Consider the following 18,516-nt stretch of genomic DNA (forward strand, 5'->3'; position numbering starts at 1 on the left):
ACGCTTCATGATTGAAACATGTCGAGTGGTTGCAAACAAAACATATCACATCAACACAGTTACTTTATTTATGTTTACTTGGTTTTGCAATAATACCTTGACACATCATGTAAACTCAAAAGTGCCTTTGTTTTGAAGGCATTGCGTCTCTCAGAGGATGAAACTTCTAAAGAATCAGGTCAGTCATACTGGGTGGTTGATGTCAGAGATTTAGACTCCTGTTTGTCGTAGCTGGTCCTCAGCAGCAGGTGTGAAGATGATTGTTTTGATCTGAGCGGTGAGATAGGGGAGCGTTTGCTGGGCGGGGCCGTCGTGGTTCTAACCGCCAGTGGGAGTGGACCTGCTGCTGGGCCTCCGCTCTCATGACTTCACACGCCGACAGTTGCACGCTGATCTGAGGTCAGCTGTGTGCTTTTCCTTTCTGTGTAAAACCGCCTGAAAAGAACGCCGCAGCTTCTGCTATTGCTTCCTCTTTCTGTATTCTAGCCTCCTCGTTTCGCTCGTCTTCTTCCAGGGATTACGAGCCGAATTAAAGGCTGAATAAAATAATCTCGATGCGATTTGACCTCATATTTATTTATACCTGCACTCAAAAGAATCAGTTCAGCTGTAAATTTATAGATTTAGATTCACCGTTCTGTTTTGTTTCTCGTATTTTATCATCTCCTGCTGTAAAATCGACAAAAACACTCATGTTTCATTTCACATGACCATTTTCCAACTTCCCGTTTATCCCATTAGAAATAAACAGGCTTTTCTTGTTGCTGTGCCTTTAAGACTGATATATGTAAATGAGCTCTGTTCTGATTGGCTGCCTTGGACTGTAGGTGGTTCAGAAATCAGTCTGGGCTAAAATACTACAGAATAAGTGAAACATGAATGGGCAGGGCTAAATTGCTGTAGGCCGTATAGGCAGATAGACTGTATGTAAATGAGCTGGTGTTGTGACATCACAAAAACAGCTACTTCAAAATGATCTCGTTTTGCAGTGTAGTTTATATGGGCTGAGTAAACAGTGTGTTTTGAAACTGTAACAATGCTTACATACACGTTCGAAAAAGATGGTTCTTCAAGGGTTGTTTAGTAAAGAAAATGGTTCTATGTGGAACCATGAACACTCAGAGAACCCTTTGCGTGATTAAACGGTTCTTTGCACAGTGAAGTAGTTGTTCAGATTGGTGCTTTATAGATCCCTTTTCAGAAAGGTCCTATATAGAACCATCTACAGCACATTCTCCATCAATCTGAAGAACCATTTAGCGATGCAAAGAAACCTCTCATCTTGCAAAGGGTTCTCTGGGTGTCCATGGTTCTAGATAGGACCATTTTCTTAACTGAAGAACCCTTGAAGGGCCATGGTTTTTAAGAGTGTCCTATATTAAACTCTCATTTTTTGGATTATCCATTATACGGCCCCTTTAAATCGACTATGAAGTGGTTTTAGTATCTTTATGTATGAAAGGTGAGGTCAGATACTGATGTTGCATGGTAGCTCTGGATCACAGACTCATCCCAAAGGTACTGGATGGAGCTCCATCACTCCAGAGAACACAGTTCCACCCAGTTCAACCCAATGCTGGGGGGATTCATACACCGTTGTGCATGGTGACCTTAGGCTGATGTCCAGCTGCTCCAGAGCATCCCATTCTATTGCTCAATGCTTTTCTATGGAGATTCTACAAGCTGTGTGATCGAACACCTGTGTCAGCAACGGCTGCACCTTAAAGTAACTGAATTTATTAGACAGACTTCAGGAACAAGTCTACGTGAACAGTAAATAACCGAGTTCTCATACTTGTTCCTGTGGGTGGGTGTCTGTTTTTGCGAGTGAGTGAGCAAGAACGAGCGGTGGCTGTTTGCTCTGTGGGAGTTTGAGGAAGTAGTGGTGCACTCAGGTCTTGCCGGAGTTTGATGCACTTCACTGAAGAAGTCACGGTTTGGTTTAAAGGGTCTGCTCATTATGGCAACGTTCTGACAGGGACCCTGTTGGATTTTCTCTCATGCACACACACCAACACACACAGGTACGCGCACACATCCACAGGGAGGACCCATAAGGGTGCGGAAGAGGACAGTCTAAAGAGGACCACCTCAGTCCTGGCAGTATGGTAAGCGCATCTCTGAATCTTGCTTCTTTGGTCGCTGCACCTCAGTTCAAGATGGACTGTGGTCTTCTTTAGTTTTTGCACTTGTGTGGCTGTTATTTATTGCTTTTTTAATGCTGAAAGTGGTCTTAAAAGCTCATTTAATCCCTTAAACTCTTAGGAAATAGTACTGATTCTAAAAAACCCTTGCAACGCTACATAGCTCGTGAATTTATTCCATAGTAGTTACTGAATTATTCTTAGTAGTTACTGGATAATTAATAGAAGATACTGAATAATTCATAGCAGTTACTGAATAACTTATAGTAGTTACTGAAAAATTCATAGCGGTTAATGAATATTTCAAAGACATCACTAATATTAAATGAAGGGTTAAATAGCTAAACCACTGTACAGTGCATGCTCAGTGTACCTACTGGCTTACAGCAAAAAACTGAAATTCAGTACCCTGATATCTTTGAGCGATCTTAAGTTTAGCCGCAGATATGATGCAGATTACACGTGTGATGCGAGTGTTAGGAACAGCCCACTCATGGTATTAAAGGCAATCTGAAAGTCACTCATTGTCAGCCTATATAAGGCTCAGAACAGTTCAGTACATGTAAAGCACGGCTTACACTGCTCACCCTGAAAGGCATCAGTAATTCAAAAAAACAGAAGTGTTAAGCCTCTGGACAGTGGAGGTGGTGGGGCCTGACTGCAATTCCTTAAATGGAAGAGACATATAATTTCTTTCCTGTTTTTACTTCTGTATTGGTTCTGTACAGGAAGTGATATTGTTGGTGCAGGTAGATGAAGAGGGACACATGTTTGTTGGTCAGTGGTTCAGCTTAACGACTTTCTCAAGACGACAAAGGGTCATCAGTCCTGTGTTTTTAGTTCTATTCATAGCTTTCGACAAAGCGACAGAGATGATTTCATGTCCTTTTGTGTACTGATCTCACTGAGTTGCTTAAGAAGTTGTCAGGTGGTACCGTCAGACTCTGTACTAGTCAGCTGACTCACTGCACAGATATGTGGTAAGACTTGTCAAAAGGGAGGGCACACACTGGACTGGCATAGGGTGGACAGGATTTGGACAGGGTTCGATAGGGCTTGGATTCATTTTGACCCTGCTGAGGGCTTGGTTAGGTTTGAGTTGGCACAGGTTTTTGGGCCAAGTTTGGTTATGGCTTGTCCTGGGTTTTGGCCGAATTTGATTAAGGTTAAGGCGAGATTTTTATTGGATTTAGGCCGCGTTTGAGTAAGATTAAAGTAGCGTTTGTCCTTAGTTTGATTAAGGTCAAGGCAGTGTTTGTGCTTGACCTGGTTTAGTTAGAGGATGTTAAGACAAAGTTTGTCCTGGGCTTGGGCCAGGTTTGGGCAAGGTTAAGGTTTGTTCTGTCCTGGGTTTGGGCCATTTTTAGATATGGTTAAGGTTTGGGCTTTAACCTTGGTTAGAGGATAAACTGACTTTGGGCCAATCTTGGCTAAAGGATGTTAAAGCAGGTTTTGGTTAAGGCCGGAACGGGGCTTTGGGTTAGTTTAGAGGATATGGCAGCAGAGTTTGAGCCAGGGTTTGGGTCAGATAAAGGCAGGCTTTGTTCTGAGTTTGATTAAGGTTAAGGCAGTGTTTGCTCTGGGTTAGGGCAGGTTCAGTTAGAGGATGTTAAAGCATGTTTTAGTTAAGGTAAAAACAGGTTCTGCCATGGGTTTGGGCCAGGTTTGGTTAGAAGATATTATGGCAGAGTTTGTCCTGATTTTGGGCCAGATTTGGTTAGTAGATGTTACGGCAGGGCTTCACCTGAGTTTGGGCCACATCTGGTTAAGGATAAAGCGAGGTTTGTCCTCATTTTGGGCTAGGTCTGGCCGCAGTATCTGAGAGAAGGGAGAGGCAAGGCGTTGTCTGAAGAGGATGTGTGCATGCTTGCGTTTGAGGAGCCTCAAGGTTCAAGAGGGATTTTCGCAACAGCGGCCTGGTAGTTGCAGGGGGAAGTTAAGATGTGTGTCAGAGGGGCCTGCGGTATCTCTACACTTCCTCACCACATCTGCGTTTCTGGAGCTCCTGCTCAGCACTAGCAGGCGTACAATCAGCAGTACTGACCTGCAGCATCTACACTAACGGCCAAAGGAGCCAAAAGCGCCATCAGATGCATCTCGATTAATAATGTGTCAAGACGATGTGTTAGAATGAAGCTTAAATCTTGTTCTCAAATGCAGGTACTGCAGATTTTCTAGACCTCCTTTACTTAGCAGTTACTCGTGATGGTACAACAGCTACATCAGATTGTTCAGTTAACTACAGGCTGAATTGTGTACGTGTTTGTTTCGTATTTGTTTGTGCCTTTGTAGTAAGTACTAAAAACTATTTAGGGCTTTTTTTTTGTGACCACCTTCTGAGCAAACATAGTTATTTTTTTACTTCACCAAATGCATAAGCTCCTTAAATGGCCACGGCCCACTGGTGGGCCCAAAGCTTTATTACACACATTTAATTAATTTCCAGTCAACGAGTCCATGTTAGTCAGTTTTTAGCATCAGGGAAAAGGCAGGAAAAATATTTAATCAAAAATTACGTGCAAGTCTCAAGAACTCCTTTTTTGAGCATTTAGTGTGTCCACTCTTTGCCTTTATTACTGCTTCAATTTCTTTCACTTCAGCATTTTCACACCTCCGAAGTTCAGTCTTAGAAGTCGGTTGCACTTTCTGCTCATAAACCTATTCAACGATGTTAAGGTCTGGCATTGGGGGGTGTCCAGTCTATTGTTCTGAGCGCACCAGCAGCTTCTTTTTGATCTCTCATAGATGAAAGCCTTAAGAGATGTTTATCTGACAGTTTCAGTCTATCAGGTCTTGCAGGTGGTTGTACGAGTCACACTTTCTCTGTAACTTTTAATCATACTTTGATCTCCATTTTCCTTTGGCTTTCTCCTTCTTTATGCCAGTGGATCATCTTATATCTAATTTCGGTCCCACTTTATATTAAATGTCTCTAATAACTGTGTAGTTATATGTGAACAACATATGCAACAACAACGTAACTATTAATGATTTAGTCACTGTTACAGATGGGTTACAGAAGTACACCATATGTAATTACACAAGTGTATCTTAATAGTTGTAACAGCCTATTCCCTCTCATGTTATTACACATGGGTTATATCATGAAAGTAATTACATTTGTAATTAGACTGGAACAGCAGTTGTTTTCAGAAGTTTTTCCAGCAGTAAAAGGAAGTGTGTAATAATGTCCATTGAGACATTACTTACACTGTATCTGCCAGCTTTCCTAACATTTAGCTAGCATTTATGTTGCTAGTGCTGACATTGTAACCTGTTTCACCTTTAATCCATTCTGTAATGTGACAGTACAGCAGACCTCCCCTTATATTTAAATGTAATTTTTATGACATTAATTAAATGTGTTGCATTAAACCCAAAGCAATTTCTATATTGTTACTCCATTATTACACAGTACCTACATAACAGCTACACAAGAACTGTCCACTTATTTTAAAGTGTAACTTTAACACTGCACTACAGGACCGTTTGTGTAATTACAAGTGTACACTTGTGTAATTACATGAGGCAAAACTAAAGTTGATACACATGTGTAATTACGTAGACTGTACTTCTGTAATCCATCTGTAACATTGACTAAATCAGTAGTAGTTGCAGTGTTGTTGCATATGTTATTCATATGTAACTATACAGTTATTAAAGACACTTAATAGAAAGTGGGACCTTAATTTCCTAATGAAAAATTACAGGAAACCTCGCAATTTTGAATGGAAATTAAATTAATGAAGGGTCTCTGACTTGTGCGCAGTACTGTACATACATTGAAATTTACTTGTTTTAATGTGCATCGTCAGGTTCTGGATGAATATCACATCATTCATTCATAATCCTCAGGCATATATTTTCTTTCCAAAACGGGCTATTTTTGGATTTCCCTCTGTGTATTAATGATGTAAGCATATTTAAAGAAGTCTGTATTCATCCTGTGACTATTTCCATGCACACTGTCATCATTTTCAAGTTTCACTACCAGCAATAATGACTTAAAGGACAAATGCCTACTGTGCCAAAATACGGCAAACTCATACATTCATGTTCTGTCACAAGTACATGTCTGCAGTCCACAGCCAAATATGGGCAATAGTAGATAAGCTTATGGGTGAAGAGTTGATGCAAGTGTGCAGGCACAACACATTGCAGCTTCTGCACAGATCTTTTTTCTGTTAACGCTGTTTACACATATGATGTCATCTTTTCTGCAGCTTCCTGTTTATATCACAGTGTAGAAGTTGTCTTTCACATGAGTTAGACCCAGTTTCACCTAGAAGTGGCTGTTATTTTGGTATTTTGTACAGTAGACACACTTATAATAAAGGAATTTATCCAGCTGACACAGGTGTTTAATTGCTAATAGAATGGGATGCTTAAGGTCACAATGCTCAATGCCAAGCGTGGGCTAGAGGGGTGTAATGCGCCCCAGCACTGGGCTTGGAGCAGTGGACCTGCATTCTCTCGAGTGATGGAGCTCCATCCAATACCTTTGGGATGGGTTTATGATCCAGAACTGATCATCCATCATCAGTACCTGACCTCACTAATGCTCATGTGGCTGCCATTAATTCTTCACAGCAATGTTCCAATATCTAGTCTAAAGCCTTCCCAGATAAATAGAGGTGTTAATGCAGTAAATAGGGACAAATTTCCTATGAATGCCCTTAATTTCAGAGGAAACACTGGATAAACCACATATACTGTACTTATATATCAATGCATATCCATTTAAGGCCATTATGGGACCAAACTTTTGATCCAGTCAGTAATTCACACGATTGAGCTGATTCATGTCTGCAATGATAACAGTTCTTGCTTGATCAGTTGAGGTAAGTGTGCTGGGAGCAAAAGCTCGGACACACATCAGATCTTTTTGTGGGTGTTCAACAGTTTTTTCATAATGGCAAGAGTTACAGTTGTGTGCAAGTTTTGAACTTGTAATTGGTCAAACTGCATGTTTTGGTGATTTTCTTTTTTAGGGCGGGGCGGATTTTTCCCAATTTTCTTCCCAATTTAGTCGTATCCAATTCCACCCACTACTTAGGACTCCCGCAATCACAAGATACCAACAGTGCTAGGAGGGTGAAGGCAATCACAAGCATCCTCCAAGTCATATGAAACCAGACACTGCATCTTTTCAAACTGCCACTAATGCAACATCATTGGACAGCTGAACACGCTTGGAGGAGAACACTAACCGCCAGTTTTGTTACATCAGCTCACAGATGCCTGTGCTGATTACCATCACGCTGAGTGATGGGGGGAGGGGGGCCATCATACCCACCCAGAGAAATGCTTAATTTTAATTTACAAATTAAAAACATGTCTTTTGACCAGAGGCGTCCAAACTTTTGCATACAGTGGGTATATATAACAAATTATGACAACTCAAAGACCAATGTAGTATGCCTAAGAAGTTCCTTGCATGGCTAAATATACAGTAAAGAACCTTTTAAAATGGTTCTTTACAGCACCAAAAAAGATTCTGCTATTGTGACAAGTCATATTACCTTATTTCGGTTCTATACAGAACCATTTTCCCAAGAAGGTGCAATAGCCAGATCTAGAATCCAAATTTAAAGCATATTCTAAACTTTAACTTATATGCTAAAGCCTAAATGACTGAAGTACACATATTAACACTTGAACCCTGCTGCATTACATTGACATAACCATACCATAACCATGTCTTAGCAGATGCCATATCCTGTCATGAGTTGTCATGACATATTTTGTTCAGTAATATAAGAGTGTCATGTTGCCATTACCAGTAATTATCATGACAGACGGTATAATGTTTGATATTATGTCAGCTTATATCATGATTATTTTTGCTGTGTACTCTGGTTCGCCAACCTCGCATCAAATACTATGACATCTGTAATGACAATTAACAGGAATGGTAACTGTTATTTCACTGGGCATATTCTGTCATGACACATCCTGACAGGATATGACATCTGCCATGGCACAATAGCCAGATATGGTGAACAAAACTACAAGTCATTTCAACAAAAACAAACTATAGCCTAAATGACCTCATATCAGGTGCTGTTCATAAATGACCAAAGTGCATGCAACTATAATGCAATATGCACAAATACACTCAATTACTTATTAATGATTATGTTGGTCAGGCTCCACCTACTCCTGTGTCCACCCTTACCTTGAGTCTAGGCTTGTTCGACTTAAAGGTGCATGAGTCAAGATTGAAGACAGTTGATCTCTAGCAATTAAATAGGTAAACTTCGATCTGCCTCCTATTCCTGCCCATCAACACAAAGCACACCCCTAGATTTTTGTCTAGTCATGCTATTCAAATGCTCCAAATTCATCTGTGTGTAGCGATGGTCTTTGGCCAGAGCAGGTGTTGAAATCCCGTGTCTCTTTTGTCCGGGAGGATTGCGAAATTACAAGCCTGCATAAAGCGTTTGATGCAATTAGTACTACATACATCTCTATGAAGGTGATTCACCCAAAGCATTACTTTATACAGTTCTCTGAGTGACAAAGTTTAATCTACTTCATTGTTTATGCAAATTTGTTTATTCAAACTGTTCACCTCTTTATTGAGCATGTTTGCATACCCGTTTAGGAGGTACATATCCTAATTCGCTAATTCTAGGTCCAACTTATCCCCTTCATATGTATTAATTCCCTCATTGAAATAAGTGTCCAGTGTTGTCTCTTGCTTCAGCATGTTTGCTGTTGTTACATGTTTTGGCAGCGTGTTTTTTCCCCTCAGTGCTGAAACCTGGTTGTTTACTGTATTCTATTTGGTTTTCTTAACCATGCAGACAGAGATGGGGATGGAGTTATGTGGTATAGGGGAGGGTCTTAGAAAATGACTGACAGGAGGTCAGCGAACACACAAACAAGCCCTTTGCTCCACGCTGCGGTTTCTAAACAGTGTTTCTCACGCACATAATGCACTTGTGCTGATGCCATTGTTATTATTATTTTTTTTTAAAATAATATATTACATAGTTTCCAGGTTATTTGTACTAGTAAAAAAAGAAATATATCCACTAATGCACCTTTAATGCAGGCCTGCACAGACTTATTGGCACCTGGCTTAGTACAGTGCATTCAGAACAATGACATACGACATTATAATCATGGGGGGGCTGCAGTTTTCAGAGCCAGGCACTGCAGTTCCTCTATTATATTCATATTTTAGAAGAAATGTCACACCTCGTATTTAAGAATTGTCTGCTCACGTGTGGTGCTATCGGTAAAACTGTACAGCCGGATGGCTCTCTTGCCAGCTTCTCCTGTAACCACAGCTGGCTTCTCTCACCGTTAATCCTGTTTTACTTTAGCTCCGCCCCCTCGTCATGTCCATCCCCTGTGTTTAGCTCCTGCTCATTGTTGTTTACAGGTGTTTCTAGTCAAGTGTTCAGTGTATATATAGTCCATATATTCTCCCCCTCATCCCTCACATTCATATTAGTTATGATTGTTGTACTTTTGTCTGCGTTGTTCTGATCGTTATTATCCCCTGCTGGGTTTGGACTGATGGGTTTAGTTGCCTTTGTCTTTTTACACGCTGTTAAACTGCACTGCACTTGTAGTTGCCTGCAGCGTCCTTGTCTGCTTTGCCTGCACTACATTATGCAGCATTATTTCATCTTTTTTTTAATAAAGTGATTTTTTTTCTCATTTTAGATAGAAAGTAAGAAAATTACACATTTCAAAACAGATGTGCCCAAATTTTTTTTTATCTTAGGGGCCAAAGTGTAATGTTATTGAAGCAAATAAACAAAACAAACTACAAATAAACAGTGTAGGTCAGTTTCAAAATGTGCAGTTAATAACGTTACATTGGATTTTGTTAGTAAAATACTTTATAAACACAGGATTAAAAGGAAACAAATTAATTTATCCAATTAATTTACTTTAATAAGGTATACACAGCCATGTGCAAAAGTTTTGGCACCCCCGTTTTGTTCAACTTCCTAAGTGAAAATAAGGTAAAACATCCTCCACGGACACATAAAGTGTGGCCTGTGCAAAAGTTATGGCACATTTTATATTGTACGTTTTATTTTTTCCAACATGATAAACTCAAAAAATGTATATGTTATTTTCACGTTAACAAAATATGTAATTTGACCAGAGGTGTTCAAATGTCGTCACCATCGAAACAGTCACTACTGACACATTTGGGTTCAGTAGTGTTATGATTATTTTGATGTAGACAAAATGAAATTTTTAATCATTTGTTGTTAATAAACGTAATTAAGGTATAGAGTCACTCAAAGCAAAAAGATTTTAGTCTGAACTCTGAGTTTTGAAATCTGACTTTAAACTAATTCAGCAGAATGATCCATATAATGTCGCTGTCCAAACAACAACATATTGCTTCCCTACATCATTTAAACACAGCAGTGTTGGGTACACATTTTATAATTTCATGACGAATGAGCCAATAGAAATGCTCCAAAATCACTCGGAATAAAACTTTACATTGACTTACATTAAAAGTTGAGACACTTTCTGCCTTCTTCTGGAAAGTTACCCTTCTGGAGACACTTTATTGAATTTTTTATGTACGGCGATGAAATAAACATCTCCTTACACTAATTTGGTTTCAATTTTGGAATATAATGCCAAAATATTGCGATGTATTCTGTTTGTACGTGGTATGAGATATGATTTCATGTCAGAGGAACTGTGTGATTAGACCTGTTTAAAGTTATTAATGTCAAGGGTGTAATTAACAGCCTGAAGTTCTGTACTGGCAAATGACTGTACTAGCAGCATCCGACAGCAGGGCTGCTGGCTATGTAACTGGCTTCTGTTTCCTGTGCAGATGACCACATTCAGCCACATTTAGGTGCATTTACAGAGAAGCAGCAGTACCTCTTTTTTACTTGTAGTTTGCTCTACATCATCTCTGCTGTTTTATTTTCGAGTCAGATATCACAGAATCTTCACACATCAGTAAATGAAGAAAGCGTCTGATTTAACTGCATATTAAACAGTCAGCCACTCTTCTAATATATAGCATATCGCCGCTGGTGGAACGCCAAAATAGTAGCTGTACAAAGAGGGGAAAAAACTCATTAATGTAAGTTAACAGGATTTTATTTCAAGCTATTTTGCACCATTCCTATTGGTGCATTCATCATGAAACTGTCATGCGATGAAAGGACGGCTGGTACTGTAGCTAGACGCCTCAGCCCGACAGTGTGGACAAGTTCAGTATTGTATAATCAAGACCCTTCATTTATTTCATTTCCAGTCAAAACAGTTAGTAGAAGTTATTCACTTCTTAGTAATTCTTAGAATACGAGCAGAAAACTCAAAAAGTCTGAGACAACATTGAAAATCTGAGAATGTTTTTTTTTTTTTAATTTAATCGTGGAAATGAACATATTTTGTCCCAGTCACTATTCAAATTTAAGTAAATGTGTGAAATGATCATGTTAAGCCATTTGGGCATAAAGGTCTGATTGTTGGTCTTATCACTTCTATTGAAGGTCAGGCGACTCTCAGGTGAATTTGATCTGCTCATCAGAGGCTTTTGTCTCTGTTAGTGATCAGAGTGGACGCTGCTCATCAAAGCAAAAAAAAAAAAAGGGGACAAACCCTTAGAACTTCTAAAATTCATGCAAATATTTGAAAGATTCCACTTTTCAATCTGATTGTTATGCTGTTAATAATTTTTGATATGAAAGAAATTGGAAAATAATGCAAATAATGCAAAATAGAAGCATTTTTATTAGTGCTTTCAGACTTTTGGACCCCATCTGTGTTTAAGAAAATTACACAGAAGCATCAACAATTATAATATCTTTTTTTCAGTATTTAGTGTGTCCTCTCTTTGCCTTTATTACAGCTTCTATTTTTTCCAGAAATCTTGCTTTTAGTCTTTTCAAAGAGTTTTTCTTTAGGGATGTTTTTCCACAACTTTTCAAGTTCAGTCTTGAAAGTTGGTTGATTTTCTGAAGTAATCAAACACATTCAGTGGTGTTGAGGTCTGGACTCTGGGGTGGTCAGTCCATTGTTCAGCTTCTTTGTTTGATGTGTCCGTCTCCTTTTCTCAGTGAGGTTCTTCTTGACAGCTACACATCCTTTCAGACCCACAGCGCTGAGTCGTCTTCTCACAGTGGAAGGATGGACAGAAACACCCGTGGATGTTTTCAGATCTGAAGCAGCTTGATTTTCTCCTCTCTCTCAGAGATGAAAGCTTTCAGTGCTGTTTATTGATGGGGGACAGTTTTGGTGTCTACCAGGTCTTCCAGGTGGTTGTTAGGAGCCCCATTTTCTCTGTAGCTTTTAGTCATTTTTTGTCTTTGACTTTCTCCTTCCTTATGCAAGTGGATTATCTTCTGTTTAAAATTTCCCAGAAACATCACCTGGAACATTAATAACTCATATTTAATAACCATTTTGAATGGAAATGAAATAAAAAAGAGGCTGGTCGCTGATTTTGCACAGCACTGTACATTATCAAAAGTTCAGTTCTCTCAAAAGTTCAGTTTCTGCAAGAACAGAAATAATGTGTGTATAAAAACGTATAAAAATGAGGAAAAAAGCCATTTTGTTTCCCTTATTTGATCAATCTCAGTATTAATAATCACTTTGTCAAGCAGAGTCGTGACAGCATGTGAAAAACAAAAGCTTAAATATGTACACGCCACACATGCACGTCTCAGTTCAGTATTTTGCAGCCTCTTCTTTGTTTGCACCCACTAGTGGCTAGCTGTGGCTGAAAATACATCCGCCTGTGATAAAAGAGGAACCGATCGCTCTGGATCTCGTCTTTGTCCGCTTCTCGCTGTCCGTTTCTTCAGACAACCGTCAGAGCATTCTCAATCACTGAGCATTTTGTAATTTTCTTTGGTTTAGCAACACAAGGCCCGGCTCACTTCCTTTGAATGGCTTACACACAACTGTGCTCTTAAATTTTTTTCAAATACTTCCTCAGGGAGGCCAGTGGAGGCCATTTAATGTGGTTTCATTTGCATGCTGCTAACTAGGCCTTAATACACAGAACAAAAATACTGATTAGAGTTTGAATGTGCTACAGCAACGCAATTCTGACCAAAAGAGGTAAAAGACAGCAGCTGTGTTGATGCAAGACATTTTATTCATGTGCTGCTGAGTGATGCACTTGAATTATGAACCATTTGTAGCTTTCATTTGTTTCTAGCATTATGTAGATGAAGAGCAGGGGTGGGAAGTAACTAAGTATAAGTGCTGTAAGTGCTTCGTTATGAAGTATATGCACTTTGTTACTTTGCTTAAGTAAAGCTTTTTACGTTTCTATACTTTTATTTCAGTTACTTATATTTTTTTCACGTTTGCTCACTACATTTCAAAAGAAAATTCTGCTCTTTCTACTCACTACATTTTCTAACCAGGCTGGTTACTCCAAATTCCTGCTTATCCACTTTTTTCCATGACAGATCAAGTTGAAAAACTTACAACTTCAGTGGAAAATTTCTGCTGGTCAAGTGTAAATTTCATGAGGTAACCAATCCAAAAAGAGGGGGGTCAAATTAAACAGGAAGAGGGCTGTACAGTAGGACAGTTTTACTTCCATTTGGGGTCCACAAACTCACCCATCAAATTAGATGTTTCTGTATATGTTTTTATTTGTGATAACACAGCACAGAAAAACACGTCCTGAATCTGTAGAGTCGCCCTTTCTATTCCATCTCATCACGAGATCGTACATGACTCACATCTGGAGTTATGAGCCTATGAAGAGGGGCTGAGATACACGTCATCTGCCTCTCACCGTGTGGAACTGGTGGATTTATGCGTCCGTCTATGTTCTGTGTGAAACTGACCAATGGATGAAATCACTCAGAACGGACCATCACGCCGGAAACCCTTCATTATTCATTCAGTCCACATCAGAGGCACATGTGAAATGACATGCAGAGAGTTTACAGCTGCTGAAGTTGCTGCAGCGGTTTTGGAAAGTAGTGATGAAGATAACGGAGCATTTTGATATGAAACATATGAGAATCATGTTACATGAAGAGCCTTTAAAGCAGAATTTAAGAAGACCTACACAAATTGAGAAAACTAGGGTTAAAAAAATTGTTCATCAAGATATTAATTTGCTGGTGTATGTACCATTCTGCACATTGCTTTCACCAATTTGCTAATAGAGCTTGAGAAACAGATGAGCACCCCTCCCAACTGCAGCTTGGTGAGTGGTTTCTTTAAACGTAGCAATGAGACGTTGTGTCTCTTTGATAGTTGTGCTGCTCAAGGCGCTTAGTAATGTTGCTAACGTTCGCATGGGCTGATTAAGATAAATGAAACCAGGCGGGCTGTTTTTCCCCATATATCTCCTCCAAAAAGAAGCAGAATAAGTGCCAGTCTTCCTGTTAAACATGATATGTGATGTGATGTTGAACTTCCCACTCATAACACTGTCCATAGAAATCACCTCAGTTTGCAAAAGTTCTCACAGGCAAGTTCTTTTTTTTAAGTTTTTTTAAGACTTTGGTTGCTGTTGACTTAATGCAGCGCTGACTTAACGTGACCCATGCTGGATTTAAAACAATGCATTCTGTTTAGGAATTATGTCTGACTTTTACTGGCATTGCGGAGATTCATTATGTCGCATTACATTAACCCTTGTGTGGTGTTGGGGTCTGCGGGACTCATTTTCAATGTTTACCAAGTAAAAACTGATTAGATTTATTATTATTTCAACCACATATTCCTTGGCCTTTGCTAATTTTTTGCGAAGAACACAAAAAATAACATATTGTCAATGTGTTATTTAACCCTAGGTGTTTTCATAATACATTACCTAGTTTTAATTTGAGCTGAAAAATCGAATGTGAAGTCTGAGCACTTTGCGAGATCAGCCATTGTTGTCAGTTCACGCTTGGGCACATGTCAGGCTCCAGTCCTCACGGGCCAAAACACAGCAGACTTCAGCACTCTGCCTCATTAAACACATCCGATTCAGCTCATCAGAGCACTGCACGAGGGTAAATACTAATATCCACAGCACTTTGGCCCAGAAGGTCCCCAGCTTGACATGCCTGTGCTAGGGAAGCAGAATGTGACTGAGGTGTCGGCAGTGCTCTCATACTCACCTGAATCGGCAGTTCACGTTGACCATCAAGCCAGGCTAAGTCGAAAACATATGCAGCCAGTGTAGATGTATCCTTTGCAGTGTTACATATACCATCATTCTTTGTGTCAGCACAGATGCAGTCAGGAATAAATAGCATAAAACACTGGTTCTGACTCAGTGGAGGATAGAGACCAGTGTGTGTATAAATACAGAACAGTAGCGTGTTCAAGAATCGTTATCGACATGTTGGTATAGGTTATTAGTTCTTTAACATTTATTCATGGGTTTTTTTCTGATAAGGACTCTTATTGTGAAAGTGGGGCTAGTTCTGCCTGGGGGGATATGTGTGTAGAAGCAGAAAGACCTGAGAGTCAGACAGATCTGAGAGCTGAGAGAGTGAGACATGAGCTGAGCAGTGAGCGAGTTGTTAGAGAAAACTCTGCCTATGTATGGCGTAGATGTGACCAACAGCTGGTTAATAAAGCACCACGACTTGTGCGATAGCTGAGTCTCCTTTAATAGCAGTGAACGCTACAATACTTTTTAAGTTGGCTTAAAAAAGTTCAGCATTTTCTAGTTAATATATGCTAATGTCAAATACTAACAGCAAGCAGTGGCAGCAAGGCAACAAGTCGGCTGCCTTCAGTTTCAGACACAGCCTTGAACCGAACATTCTGCTGACCGCTACTGTCTGCGCACTGTTGCTGTGCGCATCAGAAGAATTTTCCATTGCAGAAACCGCTTAACTAACCACTACTTTATCATCATCAATAGTATGTACAAAAACTCAGAAGACTTGTGTAGATTCACTGGTGGTTTTGGATAATAAATAAAATGGCTATATTTGTGTTGCAGACATGGTGACCGCTGGTTCCCATCACCACCACTGTAAAGAGATATGTATTTCTATGCAAGACACCATTTCACCTCAACCCACTTCGAATGACTTTGTTGGCAACTGAATAATGTAGAATGTAGAAGTGCGGTTTAACTGTACTTTAAGGCAAGACGCTGCAAGGAGAAATTATGTTTTTATGTTTTTATGTTTTATCCTGTCAATCATTTTTCAGATGGTTGGATAAATCACATCTATAGCATGTCATCGCTTAAACTGTAATCATAATAATATGAAAACTCAACAGAAATATCTTTATTTCATTGTGTTTGTTAATTCCTGTGCACTGTAACTCTAACATCTCGCTGCTGAAACAAACCTTGTCCATCTCCATTTTTTGCATTTAGACGCACAAAAAAAAGGCGCAGGTCATCTGCAGTGATCAGAACTGTGATCATCTGAGAAAAAATTAATATGAAACATAATCACAATTACATCACATCAATCAATCAACCTTGATTTGCACTTGTAAATACATTGAGGGGGACCCTCGTTTTCAATGTAGCTGAGCAATGACAACATTAAAGTGATTGAAAAAGAAATTACAGTGGAATTTAATCAGGGTAAACTAAAACGACCAAAACTACATAAAATTAACTGAAAAAAAAAAGGCAAGATGAACAGCAATTAAGATTTGATTAAGAAGAAATAGAATAAAATCAATACGATAGACCAGTTAATAAGATTTCAACATAAGAGGATAAATAGGCAATGTAAAATATAAAACAGTCAAGTAAAGGGGTTATAAAAGATAATAAAAATAAATTAATTAAAACTGTAATTGAATTAAAATAAAAAATAAAATAAAATAAAATCATTGGGAAGAAAAGGTTAATAAAAATAATAAAATAATAATAAAATTAAATAAAAAGGAAAAGTTAAACTCCACTAAATCACTTACTAAAACTAAAACAGTTACAAATAAAAGTATACACACAACATATATATCGCTGTTTTCGGAAGAAAACCTCATATCTCCAAAATGGTAACTTTACAGGAGAAGGAAAAAACATACTTTACTTTTAATGTAAGTCAAAGGAACCAGACTTTTTTCCAAGTCATTTTGGGCCATTTCTATTAGTCCATTCATCATGAAATTTACACACAATGTAAAGGACAACAGGCATTTCGAAATTATGTCAAAAACTGAAAAATGACAAAAATGGCGCTATGTGTAATAATAAGCAGTTTCTGGGGAATCTTTGGACCCCCTTGAACTCTCCAGGTGTTTTTCAGTCTCTGTACCTGCACAAGCACTTCTCTTCCTCAAATCTGCACCACTCTGAGCACTCCAAGACTTGCACACACATCTGGAAAGCAGCCTAAACTTGTGTCCATTCTCTTGCAGGCCAGTAAGTACCACTGGCAGAGTCAGAATGTCAAGCAGAGCGGAGTGGACGACATGGTGCTCCTGTCCAAGATCACCGAGGACGCCATCGTGGAGAACCTCAAGAAGAGATACATGGACGACTACATCTTTGTATCCTTTTACTTCCAGACTGCAGTGGCCTCAAAAAGCAGCCTTAAGTATAACACTGCAGTTCAGGGGGAACTCCACCAATTTTCTGAAATTTCTGCATAATTGAATTGCTGAAATATAAACAGTGTCATTCAGAGATGTTTGGTGTGAAATGATCTACCACTGTTTTACTATCATCAGCATCACATATAAAGACTCAGGAGACTCATGTAGGTTCACTGGTGGTTTTGGATAGTAAGTAAAATGGCTGTATTTGTGTTGTAGTCATGGCGACCCCTGGTTCCTGTAACCACCACTGTAAAGAAATCAGAGTCAGCAAGTTTCTCTACAATGAACCATTTCACATCAAACCACTCTGGATGACCGTTTAACCCTCAAACTCCGGACTTATTTTTCAGTTTAATCTTAAATCCTATTATTGGGTCTTTCCTTCTTCAAACCCTTGTATCTCCCCCTGCTGGTGACCTTTGTGTGTGTTGATGAAACAAGGTTAAAATGGGGATCTTTTTAGATTTTTGTCATATTTCCATTTTTTGTAAGTGGAAAACGGGAAAGTACGGAGTCTGGCTGGTGACATCCTGTGTAAATAAAAATAATGCGTGGCCACAACTTATTAACGTGTGGGAACGAGATCCTAATGCGTGGCCACAACTTAGTAAGGCATGGGAACTAAGCTGTGGCTTTACTAAATTGTGACCACGACTTATTCATCTCATTCCCACGCCTTACTAAGTCGTGGCCACGCATTATTTCTATTTATACAGGATGTCACCAGCGGGGCTCCGTAGGAAAGAGAAAATGAAATCCATGTTTTAAATCGTGTTTGTTTTGAGGAATTCAAAAGAAAAAAGGAAAAAATAGTTTTCATGATCTGATTTTTGATTTCAAAGCAGACAGGGGTTGAGCGGAAGATACACGGATTGGGCAC

At 39.2% G+C, this 18,516-nt stretch overlaps 1 protein-coding gene across 1 annotated transcript in view; it reads left to right on the forward strand.

Moving 5' to 3' along the window:
* The first annotated feature begins 1,830 nt into the window (after window positions 1–1,830).
* Window positions 1,831–18,516, forward strand: part of myo1f (myosin IF) — a 56,054-nt gene continuing 39,368 nt past the window's right edge. Inside the window, exons 1-2 of the mRNA XM_036579528.1 lie at window positions 1,831–2,108; window positions 17,457–17,588. Coding sequence (XP_036435421.1) covers window positions 2,106–2,108; window positions 17,457–17,588 — 135 coding nt within the window. The 5' untranslated portion in view covers window positions 1,831–2,105. The remainder of the gene's footprint in view (window positions 2,109–17,456; window positions 17,589–18,516) is intronic.

The sequence above is a fragment of the Colossoma macropomum genome, unplaced genomic scaffold (assembly GCF_904425465.1).
Source record: "Colossoma macropomum unplaced genomic scaffold, Colossoma_macropomum, whole genome shotgun sequence".
Lineage (NCBI taxonomy): Eukaryota > Metazoa > Chordata > Actinopteri > Characiformes > Serrasalmidae > Colossoma > Colossoma macropomum.